General features: G+C 37.5%; 1 protein-coding gene across 2 annotated transcripts; it reads right to left on the reverse strand.

Annotated features, from left to right (window-relative positions):
• Positions 1 to 18,742: 18,742 nt before the first annotated feature.
• On the reverse strand, positions 18,743 to 22,833 carry LOC752490 (cilia- and flagella-associated protein 299). Of its 2 annotated transcripts, XR_004062993.1 has the most exons (5): positions 22,581 to 22,833; positions 21,458 to 21,588; positions 20,527 to 20,760; positions 19,333 to 19,814; positions 18,743 to 19,295 (listed from the first exon to the last, which is right to left on the reverse strand). XR_004062993.1 is itself a non-coding variant. In XM_011664700.2 (4 exons), the coding sequence occupies exons 1-4, from the start codon at positions 22,686 to 22,688 to the stop codon at positions 19,586 to 19,588; spliced, it is 702 nt and encodes a 233-aa protein (XP_011663002.2). In that variant the 5' UTR covers positions 22,689 to 22,833; the 3' UTR covers positions 18,743 to 19,585. The 2 variants fall into 2 exon arrangements, 1 of the variants encoding a protein (XP_011663002.2); XM_011664700.2 differs by having other exon boundaries at positions 18,743 to 19,814.
• Between the last annotated feature and the right edge of the window lie 336 nt (positions 22,834 to 23,169).

Consider the following 23,169-nt stretch of genomic DNA (forward strand, 5'->3'; position numbering starts at 1 on the left):
GGGGAGATTGTGATAAAATATTAATGACTTACTTTTGAGAGGCATGTAACTTCGAACAGTGTTTCCTTTGTCGTCCATGAACTCATCATCCTCCGAAATCTCCTTCATCATCTTGACCACTCTCTTCGGTACCGTACTCCCTTCCAACTTCCTGAAGATCTCCTCCTCTATCGCCATCTCGTCGTCCATCTCGACAAAGTCATCACCCTCATCGTCGTCCAGTTCAAAGTCGCGGTCGTCGTCGTTTTCGTCATCGAACACCGATACGTCCTGATCGTCTACGGGATGGACCTCGGTCTCGCTGACGGGTGGCCCGGAGAGAGCTCCGTCTGGTATTCCAGCTTGGTGTATATTATGATCCGGGTTAGGGTCCGCTCGCACTGGTTCGGAGGCCGGCGACATGGGGTAAACGACGACGGGGATGGCCGACATCGTCGCAAACATCATCCCAAATGTTAAAATCCAAAGCGAAATCGTCCTCTGAGACAACATCGTGCGGTATTCTCTCAAATTAGATAATATGTGAATAAATCAAAAGTGTTTTCAATAAAAGGAATCACGAATATAAAGCTCTTGTAATGCCAGTGAACAAGGTAGGTCTCTTTCGCAACCTTCGTAGAGTAGGGTCTAGAGTGATGTGCGAGTGTGAGTGGCAGTGAACGAACGATCCGCCTTTCTGCCTACGCACCGCCACTATCAATTCATATCATATCGCGTCACTCGAAATTGTTTGCGTTTTTATTATCCCAGAGGCTGCGAGCTAGCGCAGTAGAGACATCCCAAGTCAGGTAATTCACTCCCGCTCTCTCCCACCTCCCCCACCCCTGTCCTTCTCTCTCTCTCTCTCTCTCTCTCTCTCTCTCTCTCTCTCTCACTCTCTCTTGCCCCCATCTCTCTCTTGAAGTTCTACTATGCATATCACTGTCATAATTTTCCCTCTTGTCGTGTCTCTCTCTCTCTCTCTCTCTCTCTCTCTCCCTTCTGTTTCCCCATTGTTTCTCTCGACCTTTCTCTTCAATTTGTTCTCTTATCCTAATTCATTTTTATTATTCTGTGTTTCTTTCTAACTGTCCCTCACTAACTCAACCCCCTCCCACCATCATTATCTCTCCCCTCCCTTTCGCTGCCCCCTCTCCCTCTCCCTCTCTCTCTCTCTCTCTCTTCCTTCCTCCCTCTCCCCCTCTCCCCTCATCCCGCTCCATCTCTCTCTCTCGCTCTCTCTCTCTCTCTCTCTCTCTCTCTCTCCCCCTCTCTCTCTCGTTCTATCTATCTTGCCCAGGTTTTATTCTTCTGATTCGAATGAAAAATGACCGTCCTATACCGACCCACCACGTTGTGATATATACAGCAGTAGTGGCTTGGTGATAAGGGAATATACAAAGCAAACTTATCTTCTCTTTATCTCCGATTGATCTACAGCAGGCCCAATGCTCTGATGTACACTTCGTTGCAAGTTAAAGTATCATAGAGATATCCAAACAGTGATGTTGGCGGCTTCGTCCATAATCATCTCTCCCGTTCTATTTCGTAAAATATGCCAGGCGGAGAATCATATTTGTGCGGGGAGAAAAGAGTAACAATTAATTTCGATAGCTCTTATTTTACGTATTAAAGTTAGAGAACAATATTTCAAAATGCCTGTTAATTTGTGTAAGTTGATTGTTTGTCGTAAAATACACGCCTACGTTTTTATTGCTTTTTATATCAACAAAACTGAAACGTGCCAAACTGTCTCGGTAACTATTTAGCTTGCGCTGATGCTAAAGTTCATGATAATAATCTTATAGGCTATATTATTATTAAAGAAAACTGCTTTTTGAGTGAAACATGTTTTTAAATGTCTATATCAAATTTCAATATACCCTAGGTTTGTTGTTTGAATTGTTACAGTAGTTGAAAGTAAGATGCTCTGAAATTCGAGCACAAACACTTAAAGCCCCACTGTCCTACTTGTAGCTACTTGCTCCCTCTATATAGAAAACTTCCCCAATCGGTGCCTGTTGGTCCCCCATGATCCTCTTTTTCTTATGTTAGTTGAGAGCTGATTTAATGAGATGTGTGGTCTAATCCCTTCTGGCCCAGTAGTATTGACGGTCTTTAAAATGCACAAACAAGACCGCGTATTGTGTTGGCAGTGACGGATCGAAATGATGCCATCACACATGTCACAATTTCCTTGGATGTTTATGCAGTTTGAATTGTATATCATTGTGAGAGTACGTGCAACAAAATACTGATAGTCTCTAAATCGCGCTGCGTTCTGTGAAACTTTAATTTTGTCATCAAACTAGAATCAATTCAGGAGGTTTTGAGGTACATCTTTTCTTAGTGAACTTCGACAACCTCCAGCAGGAAGGATCGAGCTCAACCAGACGGGGGAACGTCTGGGTATATCTCTCTCAGCGACAGGTACCCCGGCGGGAAGGATGTACTCATGGCTGCTGAGAGTAACGAAAGAAGGAGGAAGACGGAAATTTACGCTCGGAAAGTAAACAGAAAGAGGGGAAGCCCCTTGTCTTTAGGCCATCGCGTAGTCTGCTTTACCAGACTCGGTAAAGTATAATGATAAATGATGAAAGAGGATTAATTACTACAAGTACCTCCAATTCTGATATGATACTATATAGGCCTATCACAAATGAAGAGTCATTTACATTATATTTTGGGTGGTATATATATTAAGAGAGAGAGAGAGAGAGAAAGAGAGAGAGAGAGAAAGAAAGGGGGAGTGTACTAGACACAGGAAAAACAAAAGTGAGAAACAATTTTATCTTATAACAATATCAGGGTATCCATTTAGAATGATGAACGTAGTCGACTGTCAAAACGAAAATTTACATACCCTCAAAAACACTCCGAGCTGGCTTACATTAGGGCAATTGTGTGCACAATTTAGGCTATGTAGTGCTCAATCACAATCCTCTTTTATCATACATTGAGCAAAAACCACACTAGTCTCGAAATAGTAATTTCATAAATTTGTATCTGACATATATTATAATCATCCTCATGTAAGCCATCCCCCCCCCCCCCCCCCAATGATTACACAGCAACTCGGCCACAGAGCCAGGGGAATGATCGGACCTTGATTCGAATGTGACTATGTGCTAAATAAAAAAATTAATGTGATTATCATTAAACACATGTTTCTCTGTAATTACATGATTGTATTTTGCCGCTGTGCCTGCTCAAAATTTAAGGAATGGTGTGTTCAATGGCGAATACAGGCAGCGACGAAGCTGTGTTAACTGTGCATGAATCCTCCCTTTGGTATCCATCCGGCCGACTGCTGTACTGTCACAAATAGAGATCATAGAGGGCGTGTCACCTCCAATTATTATAAACATGTCATTACGAACGTCGCAATGGGTTATGCTTGTCAGAAACTATGCGAAGGAATTTCTCCTCAGAAATGCAAGGGAGTAAATATGATAAACAGATATGAAGAGGAAGCAGAGTGCTAGAAGCTTCGGCCTCCTTTTCACCTTCCCCTCCACCAGCCTTCATACCCTTATCTCCGTTTGTTACTCCTCTTCCTCCTCTTTGGTCTCTTTCTTTCCTCCCCATCTCCCTTCTTCTTTTTCATCTTCTTCTTTTTATTTGTTTTCTTAGTCTCCTTTCTCATCATCCTCTAGTTTTTCTTCTTTCTTTACCGTATTTCTTCTTCTATATTTTCTTCGTCTTCAACTACTTTTTCTTCTTCTTCTTCTCCTCCTCTTCGTCACCTTCTTTATGCTTCTCCTTCTACGATCTTCTTCTTTTTATTTGCCTTGTTTTTTCTTCTCTTTTCCATTCTTCTTCTTCGTCAGTCATTCACATTTTCTCTTTTATCATCTTTTGCTGCTTCTCCTTTTATTTCATTTCCTGAGCTCTCTTTTGATTTCTCCTACTTTCCTCTTTTCCGTGTATTGCTCGATAAACAAAACAATGGACAAATCATGTAGGTGCCTAAATAATTAGTGACCCTATACCCTATATACTTGATAAATATAATTTAGCCTCATTGTTATTTTGTTTATTTATTCATTTATTCACTTATATACACTTATATACTTGATAAATATAATTCAACCTCATTGTTATTTTTGTTATTCATTCATTTTTTTCACTTATTTATTTAATAATTCGCTCAAACTTTTACTGACTCGTTTTCTTAAACCAACTTAATATCAAGGTAGACCTCCCCTTAATTCTAACACCTGAGCAAGATAACATTCCTAAAGGATGATTTTCATGTTTAACCACCTCCCCTAAGGGTACATGTACATCACATTGCGTGTAGCACAAACAAAACGGAAAAAGTGAAGTGACGCTCAAGTTATGACATAACGAACGAGGATAATTAATTGATGCCTTAATTTAATCAGATTATTACATCTCTAGTTTAATCCCTTGGATTAGTGATCCATATCGTTTGCCCGTGACATTTTACAACATCCATTAAACGACCGGTCAAAGGCATCTCCAGGATAGGGAGAAGGATGTTGAAAGAGGGGGCGGGGTGTGTTGAGGATTCTAGGACGATTACCCCTTGACTAAGGGTGCGTTTAATCGACACTTTTTCACCCTAGAATCACGGTTTCTAAAGACGTTTAGTTTAAAACGCAATGCGTTCAAGCGATTTTTTCGTCGGTCGTAAAAATAAACGTGTTTGAAAACACAAACATGAAACGCTGAAAAAGATGCGTTTTGTATCATGATTCTGCAGAATCACGGTCGCTAAAATTCGATTGAACGGACAGAGTTCTCAATCATGATTGTATGACGGGGCCTGTTCCGGTTTGGGCAAAAACCGCGCGCCTGCTTTTCATGCAATTTGCATTTACTATACCATGCTCTTTATCGTGGCCTGTTCCGTTATGTTATACCTTGTTTTCCTTCTATCTTTTTCTCTTTCTGTCTTTCCTTATGTTATTCTTTGTTTCTTCCTTCTATTCTTATGTTATTCTTTGTTTTTGTCCTTCTATCACCTTCTCTTTTGTTATTCTTTATTTTTATAATTCTATCACTTTCTCTTTTGATATTCTTTGTTTCTTCCTTCTATTCTTATGTTAATCTTTGTTCTTTTCCTTCTATCAGCTTTTCTTATGTAATTCTTTGTTTTTATAATTCTATCACTTTCTCTTTTGTTATTCTTTGTTTCAATCATTCTATCACTTTCTCTTTCTGTCTTTCCTTATGTTATTCTTTGTTTCTTCCTTGTATCACATTCTCTTTTTGTCTTTCATTATGTTATTCTTTGTTTCTTCCTTTTATTCTTATGTTATTCTTTGTTTTTTCCTTCTATCACCTTCTTTTATGTTATTCTTTGTTTTTATAATTCTATCACTTTCTCTTTTGTTATTCTTTTTTCCTTCCTTCCAGTGGCGTAGACAGGTTCGTACACCTGGGGGGATGACTCAGGGGCGGATCTAGCTTTTTGCTAAGGGGGGGGGGGTTGACCAAAATAATGACGATGCGGAGCATCGTCCACGAGCCGCGAAGCGGCGAGCCGATTTTTTTTGGGGGTGTTTATTTGAACCCCGTAAGTGATGTTTTCCTGGCATCTATTAACACAATGGAGACCATAAAAAGCAGTGCATGATAACGTCTTTTTAAATCAAGTAACAGTTAAATACACAGTTATATCTAGAGTTATCATGTGTTTGGTTAAGTTACCAGATGAGTTGAATATCTTCTCACAATATTTGCACTTGAAAGGGTTTCTATCCAGCGTGCGTTCTTTTTTCTTTCTTTTTTTCTTTTTTTTCCTGTTTTTGTTTTGTTTGTTTTTTGGGCCGCCCAAGGGGGGGGGGGTTTAAACCCCCTAAACCCCCTAACCCCCCCCCCCCTCCGTAGATCCGTGCCTGTTTAATCTTGTGGTTATCTTCTGGTTTCCAAACCACAAGATAACCACAAAATACTTGTAAGATTTTCTTTTTTTTACCGTCTGAATTGGCTTTCACCGTGTGAATGCGGCTAATAACAATAAACACAATTACAATAATGATGAGGATTATTATTATCATCATCATAATGATTATTATTATTAATATTATTATCATCATTATGACTTATTAAGTAAGCAAATATCATTCCCCAAAACCTGGGGGGGATGATTGTACATGCCATCCCCCTCATCCCCCCCGTTGTCTACGCCCCTGCTTCCTTCTATCAACTTCTCTTTATGTTGTTCTTTGTTTTATAATTCTATCACTTTCTCTTATGTTATTCTTTGTTTCAATCATTCTATCACTTTCTCTTTCTGTCTTTCCTTATGTTATTCTTTGTTTCTTCCTTGTATCACATTCTCTTTTTGTCTTTCATTATGTTATTCTTTGTTTCTTCCTTTTATTCTTATGTTATTCTTTGTTTTTTCCTTCTATCACCTTCTTTTATGTTATTCTTTGTTTTTATAATTCTATCACTTTCTCTTTTGTTATTCTTTTTTCCTTCCTTCTATCAACTTCTCTTTATGTTGTTCTTTGTTTTTATGATTCTATCACTTTCTCTTATGTTGTTCTTTGTTTCAATCATTCTATCACTTTCTCTTTCTGTCTTTCCTTATGTTATTCTTTGTTTCTTCCTTGTATCACATTCTCTTTTTGTCTTTCATTATGTTATTCTTCGTTTCTTCCTTTTATTCTTATGTTATTCTTTGTTTTTTCCTTCTATCACCTTCTCTTATGTTATTCTTTGTTTTTATAATTCTATCACTTTCTCTTTTGTTATTCTTTGTTTCTTCCTTCTATTCTTATGTTAATCTTTGTTTTTTTCCTTCTATCAGCATTTTTAATGTAATTCTTTGTTTTAAGCATTCTATCACATTCACTCTTTCTGTCTTTCCTTATGTTATTCTTTGTTCCTTCCTTCTATCACCTTCTCTTATGTTGTTCTTTGTTTTTATAATTCTATCACTTTCTCTTATGTTATCTTTGTTTCAATCATTCTATCACTTTCTCTTTCTGTCTTTCCTTATGTTATTTTTTGTTTCTTCCTTCCATCACCTTCTCTCTTTGTTTTATTATTGCGATCTATGCTCAAAACAGCAGTCGACAGTCGGCCGTAAACAATTCCAAAAAGCGCGCGCCGAAGTTGACCTTTACTTCCTGGGTCAAACTGCAAGTGTGATCCGCAGTGGCTGGGCTCGAAATGAGCTAGAATCAGCGTTGATGAAAAATCGCTTGAACGCTAACCGCAGTGACCTTGTTTTTTGTAATGGCGTTTTGATTTGTGATTCATGTTTGTGATTCTAGCTTCGAAAATTCGATTGAACGCACCCTTACACTCTTGAACCGCGAGCCCTGTGATCCACAGTCCGGTGACGTTTCTACTAGACCAAGACACCTCCACATAGACGGGAAACAGGTTTGCATCCCTGCTTTTACCATCGATACCCCTTCCACTAGCACCACTACCAACCCTCTCTAGACTCCATAGGGGTGGGCTGGCTGGAGTACTTGCATACCACCAATAGCTCTCCGTGCCCCGGTATTCAGTCCTAACGACGTTTACTGACAGAGCACTGTCTTAGCGCCTTCAAACGAGCTAATTTGAGAAGACTTGTCACCGGTGTGTTGTCAAAATGGAAGGCTGCAGTGGACATATGCCTGATGGATTACCGGATAACATTCATTTGGACATGTGTCGTAGCATCATACATATTCACATCGTAAAGATAATAAGCTTTTTTAACCATCCCATATTCACATGATAGTGGTGTCACTGTACTCTCAATCCTAGGGTTAAGGGTTCGAATCCCAGCTCGGCAGTAAAGTCCTTTGGTAAGAAATTACTCTACATTTGCCATTCTCCATTGAATCTGAAATTACACCCCCCCCCCACCCCCAAATGCCATTTCAAATTTTAATTAGTTATTTCAGTTAGGGGCACACAAAAAATGTTATACACAGGCATCGGTGGGCTTGTCAGAATTCTTTAGAGGATATTACATGTAACTCCGACAAATTGTTTTAAATTATTAAATCAAGGGTAGCCTCATTGGTATTGATCAATATTAATACTGTAAGTCTTCCTAAACGCGTAAAAAAGAAGTTCGACTTTATATACGTCAGAAAAATTGCCTAGTAATATTACAAAAATATCTTGATGTGATGTTTAAAGAACTTTTTGACATTACAATTCATTTCTTGCAATTCTTAACTTTTGATTTTGCCTTTTCCCCCTGAATTCGTATATTCTTTTTAGAACAGACTGCATGGATACGTGTGGTGAAAGATTTTTGGGAATAAACTGTAAATCATAAATCACACTTCGTAAATATACGTTCCGGTGTAATAAAAATTCTACCACTTCTGGGCAAAGCTCACGCGAAGTTCAGGCGCAGTTGTATTTCGAACAATTAATCATTTTTGTGAGGTGTTGGAAATGTTGCATTTTGATTTATCACATGACCTAACATCAACCCCTTGATCGAGGAAAGTGTCAAATCAAATCAAGAAGTGGAACGATAATGTCTTATTGCCTTACAAAGAGGTTACTCATTCAACAATTGGGTCATGGGAGCCTTACAATAAATAGACGCGTCGAAAATGAATATCATATGGAGAGAAAGAGGACGAATGGGGGATTTTAATTTCGATTGGAAATCGTGAAACTAATGTAGGAAATCATGGAAGAAACAAATGCTTAATCTTCACGTTATCCTTTCTGTAAATTATGTTTACGTGGGCGTTAATTTTTACGGGGGATGGGGTCAGAGCGAAAGATGAGCAGTACCACACAAATATTTTCTCGATTAAACTAATAAGACCCTCTACATTGAATAATGACTTATACACTTGACCCTAAATTTCCACTATCACTATAGTACACCGTGTTGTCACTATCATCCGAGCACTGTCGGCAGGGGGCGTATACGCACCACTTGCAACAATGTGTTGTGGCATAGTGGAAAATACATACATGTATACTCAAAAGATACTATAAATACATGTAGGCTGCATATAGATAATTAAGACCTTTTACAGATAAGTGGGTGATAACAAGAACAACCAAATTACATTTTTGGAATGATTAAGAGGGGACATAACAAAACATGGAAATCATGTTCCTTTAAAGGGCGCTGTAGCATGGGAAATACTGGTTGACGCCATCTATGTCTTCTTTTGGACAACTGCACGACGAATGGACTTGATTAACGAGCGCGCGCTAGCGTTCGCGAAACAGACCGAAGTTCTCCTCACACTTCGGTTTCTCGTATATATGTTGCACACACGTGAATACGTAGGCCTACTGCGGTCGCGTCGTCCGTAGTCGTATTATACCCGATTTTCTCCGAGTGGCCCTCGGGAAAGACGCATAGTCTCGTCATGCTATAGCCCCTTTAAGAGGGATTTGTCCTATTCTAACATGGGCCACATCGTGCCTACGCAATAGCGATAAACCGCTCCTTGAGGGTACTGATCCCGTAAACTGCGTGGAACCGTATAGGGAGCCAACATGATTCATACGAAGTTGGTTCAAATCAAGCAGAATTCCATAATGAGAACACGGCCTTAAATGTTGACATCTCTTCATAAAGTCATCACAATACCTCACACCTCTTGCCAATACATCTATTTCCTGCACAACGCAATCTAGGCCGTCCATTTATCCCCCTCATTGCAAACATGAGTAGGTGAGGTCGTGGGAGTCAAGTCGTTGAAAGCTAGCTTTATTTTGCTCTATACCTCCTCAAATAAAACATCAAGCTCGCAAAAATTGATATGTGGCACACTGGAGAAATATACCGTGACCCACATTTTCGGCTTTGATTGAATTATTCGCAAATTTTCTGCGACAAGTATTGAAGCAATTTAGCCAAGGTGTTATTCAGTCAATTTACTGGGAGTAAATATACTCGTTGACATATCGATAGGGCATTGATCAGTCGTGATCGTCTGACAAAGAATGAATTATGTCCCCCGTATTATGTGTAACAATGACCATTGCTGTCAGCATTGTAATTGATTTTAAACCTGATATTGTAGAATTTAAGGTATTATTTAGCATGCGGGGGGGGGGGGAGGGGTCGGGGTGGGATCATCATTTGTTTTTAACAATACGATGTATTTGGGACATTATAATTAACTAATAAAACAAAATTACCGGATGGCTTGTTCTAAAATAGTGAATATTTTCCATATGTCTTCTGTTAGCCGTCTACAACTAGCTCAAGCATCCGAATGAAGAGATGTTTAGTTTAAGCACATGCAGTAAGTGTCGCTTTTTTGTTTGGACTGAAACTTTCCGAAATAATTGTTGGGCTCAATATATAATTCAAAACATAAAATAGGGTTCGTCATTCGGGTAATGGTCATTAGGGCTTCGTAATTCCGCATTATATTTAGATAAGGTCCCTCTATATATCATTTTCAGCATTACGAACAGATATTGTAAACTATATGATCATACACTGAAAAGTACTAGTTGGTAAAAGACAAGACTTTCTAGACTCTAAAAAAAAAATCAAATCAAATCAAATCAGATGAGTTTTTTATGATGAAAACGCATGTCATGATGCTAGGTATAATTTATGCTTTTTAGAACTCATCTGATGTAAATATACATACAGACAATCAATAAGTCAATGATGAGAAGACAGCTCCACGAAAGCATTCTCTCACCATGCTATAATTAGATGTCTGAGCGTTAATCAACCATTACTACGATCGATAGAAGATATATATATAAATGAAGGAGATAATACGTAAAAGTAGCCCTGCGGGGGTTGACGAAAAATAGACAAGTGAGGAAGAAATGATGAAACAACCGTAAAAGATACTTCGAGACATTTTCGGCTCTAAATCCCTTTTAATTATTTCTTCTTCACTTGTCTATATAAATGACTTCAGTTACTGTTCATTTGAGAAAACTATAGACATCTGTTTGCCTGTAAGTGGAATATTTTGCAAAGTAATAGGCTGTGAATATTGATCCGTTTTGATCAAAATACGTCTGGCACATAACCCATTTTGAATAATTAAAAAGATATTGCACAAATTTGTTTCATCAATAATGATAATCAGCCCTTCATAATGAAGGTACATGTAGCGATATTATCTTGCTATCATAATGTTTATTACCATTTTCATTTGTTTGATGATGATGTTTGTTCTACCTGACTGCCAGCAAAGCATATTTAGGCCTGTAAGTAAGCAACCAGTGGACCGACAGACTTGGTAATGATAATTTTTGCCTAACCAAATGGCATTATAGTGAATTGACTTGGTTCCGAACCCGGGATCCCCCGGTTAGAATATCACTGCTCTACCACTCAGCCCTCACGCCTACTCTAACAAATATACATGTATGTGTTGAAACCTTATCTGTACTCGCATCCATATTGTACAGCCTCATTACTTTGTAAATTTGTCTTGCATAGGGATAAAACGTTGGTTTAAAAATCTAAACATCCGACTATAATTGACAAAATAACAGAATATGAAGATTTGTAGGCATTCCACTTTACCATACCCATTAATGATTAAAAGTATTCATCGAATAATGGCATTATTAGAGCTGTCGTGGACGAGTGGATATGTTACTGGACAGAGGATCACAAGGTCCGCGGTTCAAGTCCCACCGCGGCACTAATGTCCCTTGGCAAGACATTGATCTACATTTGCCACTCTCCACCCAGGTGTTAAATGGGTACCCGGTAGAATGCGAAAGCTTATGTGCTTAGATTAGCAAGTGTGCGCTTGTAAAAAAAAGACGCCTGGCTGGAATGCTCCCCAGGTAGTGGAGAATGTGCATACATTGTGTGCCGGTAAGCCTGAATCCAATGACCAGGGTAATAATATTTATATCTGTAAAGCGCTTTGAGAGGGCCGTCTGTCCTGAAAAGCGCTATATATTAGAACTAGCTATTATTATTATTATTATTCGATGAATACTTTTAATTCTTTATTCTACAATTATTTGTTTTCATTCAGGATCCTTATTACCTGTAATGCGCCACTTCATCATGGTCACTAATGACGTAAGAGTCCAAGTACTCGATAACAAATATTATTGAATTCGTAAGTCCAATACATTAACAGTCTGCATAAATGACGTACGCGTGACGTCATGTTCATCTTTTTAGTTATCATTTCTCTTGTTAGCTAGGAAATAAGTTCTTTACTTAGGGGTCTATTAACCTACATTCATACAACGATTGAAACGTCCTCTACCCCTCCCCCCCCCCCCTCTCTCTCTCTCTCCCTATCTTAATATCTATGTATCCATGCCCCGTCTCTCTATTTGGCTCGACCCATCGCCGAGCTATTAGGCCTATACTACAATACTACAATCAATGAAATGTTTTCGACTTTTAATCCATGCATTCCTAAAACACCACGTGTATTGCCTTATGCGATAAATGATGAGCATGAGAAACATGCTCGTCATTGGCGGAACCAGTTGAGTCTGCTCCAGCGCTCCAAGACATGCAACATCTGGTTACCATGGTAACGAGACGACATGCCGATCCCTCCGAACAGGCCGCATCACACCGATGTTGCACCGGAGACCAGATGCTAAGGCGGGTCGCTCCTTTGCTAACCACCCCCTGCTCGTTAGATCCTGGAGAACTATTACACTCTTCATGGTGCGTAATATTCGTAACATTCTTATAGTTTTAATCTGGAAACTTTTTTGAGGTCGACAGGAAAGTATACCAGATATATAACTCACATTTCCAGAATATGATGATAGACTGATGGAAAATTTTGAGACAATGGCGAACAATAATATTATGGACCTCGAGATAAGCAAGGAGACATTCAAGGAGAGAAATATTTCTTATAAAAATGATTAAATCGGTGATATTGTCTCTTCAAGTTTACAGTCTTTTGTAGATATTGAGTTTTAAAGAAATAGAGGCTAATGATATCATCACACTAAATAACTTCTTGTTCTCTCTCTATGTACAAGCTTTTAGGATTACTTTGTTTCCGTCTTTATTATCAAAACTCAGAAGAATATCTTTGAAATTCAAATCTGCTTGAAAGTTCTACAATATCTTTCTTCCCCTAAAATACAAGTAGGCCTCTTATGTCACAAAATACCTACAATGTATCTGAGTAGATATTTTGTACACAATGTTATTTTGTGTTCTCGACCAAAACTCAAGACACATAAATATTTATTATATTGAATGAAGGACACTATTATTCGATTTCGAAAGTACGTCTCATGTCTCTAAGATGGACTGTATGTACAGACTACACCCCTAACGACGTAATTATGAATGTTCGAGAACATAATGGGGGAGCTATTTATTTTCCGTCCTCCCCTAGAGTTTCGGCTAAGATGCCGCTTATTGGCCGTCGCGGTATTTAAAATCATTCAGTTGCAAACAGTCATACATCCATGTTGACAATTTTCGTTTGTATTAATGATGATAATGATAACGACAACAGCAAAATAAAAACTTTTAAAAGATACTTAATTCAAAGATAACTAGGAGGATGAAATGCGAGGAAATAATAAGTGTTAAATCGTCTGTTTTCTCGTATGTTTTTTTTTTCTCGTTGCTTTTCCCCTCTCCATTTCGTCCAATATTGTCCCCCCCCCCTCTCTCTCTCTATCTATCTATCTCTCTCTCTCTCTCTCTCTCTCTCCCTCTCTCTCTCTCTCTCTCTCTCTCTCTCTCTTTCTCTCTCTCTCTTTTGGAGGGTGTTGTTGAGGTCATTCGATTTATCACGCCCCTTGCTCCTCCTAACGCTACGCCAATTTGCAATAACTAATCAAAACATTGTGTCCGGTGCTTGCTGAGTCGATGAATTAAATAATGTGATTGCTTATGTTGCTGTTGTTCATGCTGCTGTTGCTGTTCACGATTAGATTTAAGATCTTTCTTGCATGCATTTCGTCATGTGTGTTTCCGCCGACTGTGCATAGGAAATTACACATATCACAATCTTCGATTGCTGTCTACACCTGGCTAAACAAGTGCATTGACACAGGTCAGACAGAAAGCAAGTGATCATTATAGAAAATAAAAATAGGTTGAGCCACAACCCCAATTTGAAAGTACTATATAATTTATATAAGATTAATATTGACACTTCTCTTGCACCATTTTGTCAGTATTCATCAAATTAATAATAATTTCAGAGAACAGCACAAACCAATACAAAGAAACAAATCAAAAGACCCCCACCCCCCCCCCCCCCCAAAAAAAAGGGCAAAAGAAAAGAAGAAAAAAAAACATTAACAAATAACAGCAAAAACAAAGCAAAACATAAATGATGCAATTGAAAATATGCAACAAATTGTATGATGCCCTAATAAGTGCACTTTTGAAGTCAAACGATCCATTAGAAATTAATTTTAATTTCCATAGCTTTTGAAACAGAAATAAAAACAAAATTAATAACGAAATAAAATAGAAAATTCGTTCAATGTTATTCAAACTTCCACATGAGGTAAACAAAGCCTATATTTAGAACATCACAAGCGAAAAACAAGATAATAGTTTTCCATTACCACTTTGTTTACCAGCATTAACTTAATGATGAGGAGCACAGATTATTAAAGTCATATTTCATTATTTATAAATATCTTCATTGTATACTTTCTTTCATACCGCTACCGCACGGTCAGTAAACCGCGCCGCCAATTTAGTTGGCATGGTAACCAAAAGTACGAGATGATTGACGCGCGCCGATAAAGTTCTCCCGATTTTTCCGTCGTTGAACACGAGTCCTGTGGTCTGAAGACAAAGATATCCCTCGGGAGACTGCTACAACTCGCCGGAGGTTGACGTTAGTTTAGTGTCTGGTTCATTTTTTTCTAAAATCATTGCAAGAAATGGTTTTTATTTGTCAAGAAATATATCATTTCAGATAACACTATTTTGCTTCGTAACGTATGGGCTACATTTACCCGACCAGAATTGTGTTTTGTGGAGAAAAAAACAAACAGGTTCAACGCCTACTTAACTTGCGATAACATTGTAGCACTATTTTCTTTTAATGACAAATATGCAGTATAAAATATAACATTGTAGCACTATTTTCTTTTAATGACAAATATGCAGTATAAAATATAACATTGTAGCACTATTTTTTTTTAATGACAAATATGCAGTATAAAATTACTCTGATTTTTGCGACAAGAGAAAGCTGGTTGTCAAACACAATACCCCGTCTTCTACTAAACTTTAAACCCGACGCTGGATTTACGATTTTGCTCATATTTTTGTTTAACAAAGAAAGTTAGTCATAGCATGGTCTGAGGTACAAGTTTTCCTTTGATAACTATGATCTTATACCCAGCTACCCAGTGTTGGGTTAAACTGAATTAGTAGAATTCAAACCAACTTGAATAGGATGGAAGTAAATGTATTGATACTGTTCTCAGTCTGCCATCCATATCGGTACAAAGCTAAAGGAAAGAAGAGTAAGTCAGCAATCTAAGTGAGAAGTTGAATATTTGAAGATTTGAAGATTGCCAGTTCTTTGTTTCAAGAATGACGGATCAGAGACTCGAAATAATTTTAAAAGCGAGAAACGATGACTTTGTTGAACGAAAGGAAGCATGAAGAGCTTCCCGACAACCAGGATAACCCAGGGACAGACAGGACAATGATATGTCGAAGATAAATGGAGTAAATCCTTGTTCTAGATATTCATGACATTTCTACTAAATTCTAATCAAATACGGTTCGGTTTCCAGGTAAAATATATTGTTCTACCTCCTTCTACATTAAAGGATTTGAAAATGTTAACTTATTTCATGATTTGGCAATTGTTTTTAATCAAACGATAAATGCAGGTATCCTATGATGACAGGATAATGTCAACTCAAATGATATTCTTAAAAAGTCAACCGTCTCGTTTAGTCTAGTTTAGTCTAGTTTCATTTTCATTTGTCGCTGCTCCGGCTTTACCATGATAAAGAAAATTCGATATCACAAACTATAAACTGTAAAATCATAAGGACATGGAGCTTGAATATAGATCTTATGAAAGAAAATGTTAGGCTAAATGAAAGGCAGAAAAGGGTCAAGTTACATCACTTGCGACTTCCTGCGATTTTATGCTCTCCAAAATTGTAATATGTGGGAGATAGTCGTGCTTTTAAAAATATAAATATATCTTATGTTATTGACTTGAACTTTGCCTTGCGATTGACTCTTTTTTAAATTATCCACAGAACATTTATTTGCATACATAATGATAGTTATAGCTTCTTGGTCATGACGATATTTCAATAATTAAATATTTAAAAAAGATGATGTTAATCATCCGGTCAACTGTTTTTTTTTATAATGTAATTGATTACATGATTACATTTCAATTATTTTTCCTTCAATACTTCTAAATATAGTTCATCGTTAGTTCAGAAGGGTTAAAATGCTTCTCTGCACTATGAGATGACACATTCTATAGTTGTCGATGAATAGATTCTTTCATTCATATTGCTGATGGCGAGTGTCAAGCAGAGTAGTAAGTATGAATCTAATGTATTGTTTGTTACCTCAAACCTATCAATCTGGTATGATATTAAAGTGGGAATTAACTGAACGGAGTATCTCGTACAGTAAAGAAAAGAAGAATGAGAGAAACATTCTCATTTTAAAAGAACTTCATGATGAAAGGCCCCTACAAAGAGAAAGCTCCAGGTCGCACAGGCATTGAAATGAGGGAAGGGGTGGGTGAGGGGAGGGATGGCCGGGTGGGGGCTCGTTTTGGAAATTGATCTGGTTCGTTAATATAATAGGCTGACAGCTCTAAATTATATGAGTTCGCTTTACAAGTATGGCTGTGAGCGATGACTTATTTCAACTTTTCCCTAGCCTGGGTTTGGCAATTTGATTATGCTATTAACAAAATATTTTTAAAAAATCATATGGCTAATAAGTCAGTTTAAGTTGAAAAAATACCCCAAAACAAATTTCCTTCCGAAATTTAAACTTTGAGAGAATTACAAAGGTAGATAACAAAGGTTTTCGAAATCAAGCCAAGCGTTCGTCCGAGTTAATTTAATAACTAATAACCTCTGGCCACTTCACGTCATGCTTGACTATTTCCCTTTAAATATCTCAAACATACTACTATTTGTTTGATTTGAGCCCGGATATTTCCTTTAAAGTAGCCACCTATTAACGTGCACCTTTCCCGTGATGAGGTTGATAGTGACCATGAACCCACAAATCTTAAAAAGTATAGTTTTTGTCCGACACGCCACAGTTCGCGAGATAAAATATGTCTATATTGTCTCCCAATGGACATAAATTAGAACATCAGTCTGCGAAATGAGCCGAGGGGGACAGGAGCGTTATTGAAGAAAAAATAACCATCGTGTTCTTTTAGGTCACAAATAGTGTTTCAGAAGTATTCTGTTACAAATATTCTCCCAAGTACATATTGAAAACTGTGACAAGGGCATGTAAGGTTATTAGGGGCTAGGAGTAAATCAAGTATAACATAGAAATAAAGAAAGAAAGAATGAAAGACTGAAAGAAAGACAGAAAGAACGAAAAACAGAGAGTAAGTGAGAGAGAGAGAGAGAGATAGAGAGGGGGGGGGGGAGTAAGCAAACGAAAGAATCATCGGCAAGAGAAAATATTCTTGATGGGTATTCATGATTACGGATAGTTTCTCACATCGGTGTTCTGGCATATAATAGAGAAAATACTGAAGGAAGAATATAGGAGAGGGGAGAAGGAGGAGGTAGGGAGAGAGAGAGAGAGAGAGAGAGAGAGAGAGAGAGAGAGAGAGAGAGAGAGGGAGGGAGGGAGAGAGGAGAGAGAGAGAGAGAGAGAGAGGAGAGAGAAGGAGAGAGAGAGAGAGAGAGAGAGAGAGAGAGAGAGAGAGAGAGAGAGAGAGAGAGAGAGAGATGGATAGCTTTGTACGATATTGTAAATTTAAACAAAAAACTTGTTGGTATCCTTGCTTTTGAAAAAAATAACTGTTTGGATACGATAATTGGTTAGGATTACAAGATTTAAAGAAGAAATTGGAACTTGATGTGAGCAAAATAGAAGGCCAAGTTAAACATTTAATCTTCCTAATAATATAGCAGGCCCATTGTCTGATATGCGAAAGCACATCATGTAAATTCTTTGTGTAGATGCCCTGTCGAAAACTTCTTTAAAAGCTGAAATATAGCAGTCAATCGAAAGGTGGCGCTATTCAAGCTATTATCTCAGTACAAAGTTGACTAGATTGAAAACTCAGTTTCCCGTTTTGCGAGTCCATGATATGAGAAACTCATCTCTCTCTCACCCCCTCTCTCTCTCTCTCCCCCCTCTCTCTCCCTCTCTCGTTTTCTTCTTCTTCTTCTCTCCCCTTCCTTTCCCTTGTCTTCTTTTCTACTTTTTCTCTCTCTTATAATGGGTGACATTTCCTATTTACTCACTCCCCACATCTCATTTCTTCTGTTTCTTTGAATATAATACCTACCTATTATCTATTAGTAAAAGAAAAATCTTGTGAAGAACTAACATCACATAACACAAATAGCCTCCTTTTCCTTGCAAAAAAGTACAGTCAAAAATCGTTATCAGCTACTTCCTTATGCATTTAATGATATTATTTAAGCAATAAGATATAAAATATACAATATTTACAATTCACAATATTTTATACAAATAATGCTATATCATGTCCTTGGTATAGTAACATTAACATTTCTGATCTTTTTTTCATAATTTTAGGACCAGATTTAAATGCCTAACCTCCCCCCCCCCCCCCCCCCAAAGGTAAGAATACACTATAACAAACAAACAGTTCACACTTAGACAATAACAAACAAGAATGTTCCAAATAATAATCTAACTTCATAAAAAAGAAAGCACTAACAATATTTTATAGAACATGAAGGTAGCTGAATCGTGAGTGATCTTTCTTGGAATAAATCTCGGCAAAGAAAGGCATGTCAAATGAGAAATGTCATTCTTAGTTCTTTATTCTTTTCAGTCCATTCAGAAAATAAACTTGAAGGGGGGGGGGGGTTCCTGATAACTTGAAAGGCATTATAACATTGGTGAAGTCATATTATAAAGTTAGTATTACACAAGGCCCAATAGATTTAAGCCTATGGTCATATTTAATTAGATAATGTAAGGTATTTGAACAATGTATTATTAAACGGGCAAAAATAATTAATAGTAATGATGAATGAATAAAATCACAACCCCTCCACATGTACAATTTCAACTTAGACAAGGATTTTTGTCTAAAATTAAGGGATTTGATTTCTAAAAAGTTGCTTGATATATACATGTAGCCTTAATTTGCAGACCTTTCAGTTTAGGACTATTAATAGACTCAATAGCAAATGGATCTCATGCTTTATTCAATAAATTAGAAATGCACCTACACAAGAGAACTATTTTCATTGGAAAATATTGACCTTGTACAAATATAACAGCTGAAATAGAGAGGGGGAGGTGGTGCAGGTTTAATGTGGCTGTTGGCATAATATCTAATACAGTATGTGAAAGGCTAATTTTCCAATAGCAGATTTTCAAAGTTTCTTCTAAATTTAGAAATTTCTCAGTTCTCATGTCTGTCACCTTTTAAGTGTTGTTACTATAGAATATAATTGTGTCTGACAGGTGATTTTTCTTTTTAAAGTCCTTCCAAAGCCCCAAATTTCTAATTTCTTATGTCTTTCTCCTGGTGATATGATCATAGATGACGACCTGGATGTACTGTGGACACTCGATGGGAGTCCTTGTAGAGTTATCACCTGGAGAGGGCGCTTTAGGATCCACATTGAGGATCTTGCGATCACGTTTATTCTTGAAGAGGAGCCCGGTTGCATTCTCAGCGATGACCTGGTAGTTTGGAGTTGGGTTAGATGTTGATGTCTGTGTCTCCCAATTGTAAAAGCTGTTGGAAAGAAGACAACAAGAATACTTCATAAATTAACAGTAGGTAGGAAGGTTAGATTTCAACTATTGTCTTTGGTACCATTACATTTAGTAGGTTCAAATGAGCGAAAGAGTACTTCATTGCTTGATTCTTGAACAATCACGCAATGAATGAACATACTCTTCCTATGGACAGCTTTCAATCCAACAATTTCTCCTCGCTGTCTCCCCCCCCCCCCCCGCCCCCCCCCCCAATCAATCCCTACCAGTTTATTTCTTTCTCTCTCCTTAATATCTCCTATGCTCTGGATGTACTCAACTTTATTCAGTCGACAAGGACCTGATGCATGAGACCCCTAACATTTAGCTCACCACCTGTAGAACAAAAATTCTATGCAAACTCCTGTTGTATTATGCATCTCACATGTAATTATTTGCATTACAAGATTCATAATCATACATGTACATACAAAAATTCCTTCTCTTTCTATTTTTATTAAGCGCTTAGAGACATATTTTGTGATAAGCGCTATACAAATGTTGTTAATTATTATTATTATTATTACAATATTTCTAGGTTTCATATGACTTATCATTCAGCTTCTGCTGCTGATCAGATTTTACAAACCAATACATAAATGACAAATAACTTAAATAACTTATAGTTTGTCCTAGATGCATGAAGGTTATGATATGATGGATTACACCCTGATTGGAAAGGGGATACCCACCTCAAGTCTGACGGCCTCGGGAGAAGCCTCTTCCTTCCGCTGAAGTACGGTTCAAAGTCCTCCGTCTTGAGTCTATGAGCGTAGTCAATGTACCCTGAGATCTCCTGTCCTCTCGAGTTCTTGTCTCGGATGAAGATGATTGAGGTCATCTTACCACTCCTGTTGGCTTCCTCCCGCTGGGCTAGGGCCTTCAAGAATGAGTTCTTCAGATCCTTTCCAGAGCTGGCTAGAGTCCTGACCATTCATAATAAATCATTTGAAAGATTAAATATATGAATTCAATGAACACTTATTACACCCAAAAGAATATGTGTTGTAATCACATGCTTTACTCATACCTTTCACCACCATGGAAGCCTTCAATGATTATGGCTCACATAAATATAATGTTTAAATTTTACTTGAATATCCATGTGTATTAACCACCCCCTAAAAATAATAATATATACATATGTACATGTATACAATGAATGTTCCTTTTTGTGTTTATTATTAGTTTTTGCTTGATATTGTCATATAAAAAATTCCAATACATGGATACAGATGATGTATTTTCTTATGGCATTCACCATGGCATTACTGATGGGAGGTAGGGAGTGACAAGCACTTTGGGCACAAGTTCCTAAAACTAGACAATAAACCAACACAACTTCTTACAACATGATATAAATTCCCATATTTTTTGTTTACTTCATGCCCATCCTCTATCAAACATGTGTATTTGAGACAGAAGACCTGTAAAGGAGAATGTACATGTACATACATACAGACAAATCAGTCTCTTTCATTAGTTGATAATTTTCCACCGAAACTACATCTGGGTTCACCAAATGTCTTGGAGGAGAATGTCAAAAGACATAATACAGTGTATGTTAAAAAGAAACTCCTCCAAGCAGACAGATTTTTCTATCTAACATACGACAAGACTTACTTTTGTTGGCTTCTTTTTGACAGTCTACTGGCTTCTGCCGCTTGTTTTCTGGCTTCAAATTCTTCTCTCTTCAAGACTTCCCCACTCCCTCTGTATCCCAGTTCAACAAGTTGTCTCGCAAGTTCTTCATCCTGGAAGATTAGAATAAATGATCAGTAATAAAACATGAAAATTGTGTAAAGAATTCCACGGTATAGGTTTTATCTCAGATTTAACCCATTTCTTGATACCCTTACTTCAAAATAAAAATGGAAAGGGCAACTGCATTGAGCACTCTGTTCCTGAAAACATAATCGTGCCGGGGCATCCAGGAAAGGATTTTCAAATCGGTTCCAACAAGTTAATCCAATTAATCAAGATAACCAGATAACAGATAAAGGCTAGAGTTCTTTACAGGGGTATGCATGTACCCCCCACTAAAATTGAAAACAAAAGTATAGGCCTATAGGGTAACACAGACTCCGGTGTATAGGGTTAGGGTTGAAGATGATGATGATGATTCCCAGCATTTGTATCCCGCCATATCTGTTCAAAAAAGCATTCAAAGGCACAAGCTCCTCCAATAAAGTAAGCATTTAAATGTCTGAAGGAAGATGTGAGTTTTGAGTGAAGCTTTAAAGTGATCCAGGTTGTCAATTTCAATAGATGATGGGAGGGAATTCCACAGGCGAGGAGCAATAGAGGAAAATGCCCAGTCTCCATATCCCTTGACTTGAGACGAGTAGATCGATCTAGTAATGGGCATTTGTTTTTTCCGAAAAATACTCCAAAAATAACAAGAAAATTGACACGAAACAGGTAATAAACATAGGGTCTATCGACTTTTAACTCATGGTCTTTATTTGGAAATTTAATGAATATTTACTTAATTTGGAGTAGACTATGTTTTAGTATCTCCACGCCGGAGTTACGGGTCAAAATTTGGATAGGTTTCTGAACAAGCTTCTTCTTCTTCTTCTTCTTCTTCTTCTTCTTCTTCTTCTTCCTCCTCCGCTCTATCGGAGATCAGCAGCTACCAGGGTACTGCAGTTTGTCATAGCGCCGATATTCCTACAACAGACAAATAACATTACACGAAAGTCAATATGTGGGACAAGTCTAAATGAACAGCTCTTCAACTCACCTCTAAATAATACAAATCTAGTGAAGAAATTTGCGAATCTAAGAAATCCTCATAAGTATTGAATTCAGTAACTATGTTGTCACTTCCTGATGTTATTTCTTCCTCCATGTTTTAAGGTACAAATTGATGTCCTTTGCAGCAGAAATTTTGTCAACTTCCCAATGTTGTTACGTATCACGCTGTCTGTTTTGATAAGAATGCGCAGTCGGGCAAAGAATGGAAATAGTTCCTTGAATTCAGTATACAGAAGGCATAAATCTAATATTCACATGGAAATCTCATGAATTCAGGAATTAAATAAAATGTAATTAGTATTAAAATTGCATCTGACGAAAAACCCCGTCGATTTCACTTTATTTCTTGTAAAATAACGATTCGACCTGTGTGGACTGTTGCTAGGCAACGTCTATGAAGTAAGGGAAATGGTAAAAACTAAAAACTTCCTAAATATATTAATATATTTATTGTTCACAATGGTATTGCTAAATCAGTTGAAGGTAATGGTGATAATATTAATTAAAATTATAGTAATTTTAGATAATATTTATGATAATAAGGAATGAGGTACTCCTATATTCATTCGCCGAGG

This window comes from Strongylocentrotus purpuratus, unplaced genomic scaffold, assembly GCF_000002235.5.
Source record: "Strongylocentrotus purpuratus isolate Spur 01 unplaced genomic scaffold, Spur_5.0 spur5_scaffold_10, whole genome shotgun sequence".
NCBI lineage: Eukaryota > Metazoa > Echinodermata > Echinoidea > Camarodonta > Strongylocentrotidae > Strongylocentrotus > Strongylocentrotus purpuratus.

Bases quoted from the DNA above. Each gene is read 5' to 3' on its own strand.
- LOC752490 (XM_011664700.2), bottom strand. From the start codon at position 22,688: ATGGAGGAAGAAATAACATCAGGAAGTGACAACATAGTTACTGAATTC. The intron at 20,761-21,457 runs GTAAGTCTTGTC...ATGAATGGTCAG, and splicing joins TCAAAAAGAAGCCAACAAAA to GACTCTAGCCAGCTCTGGAA. The intron at 19,815-20,526 runs GTGGGTATCCCC...TCTTTCCAACAG, and splicing joins CCGAGGCCGTCAGACTTGAG to CTTTTACAATTGGGAGACAC.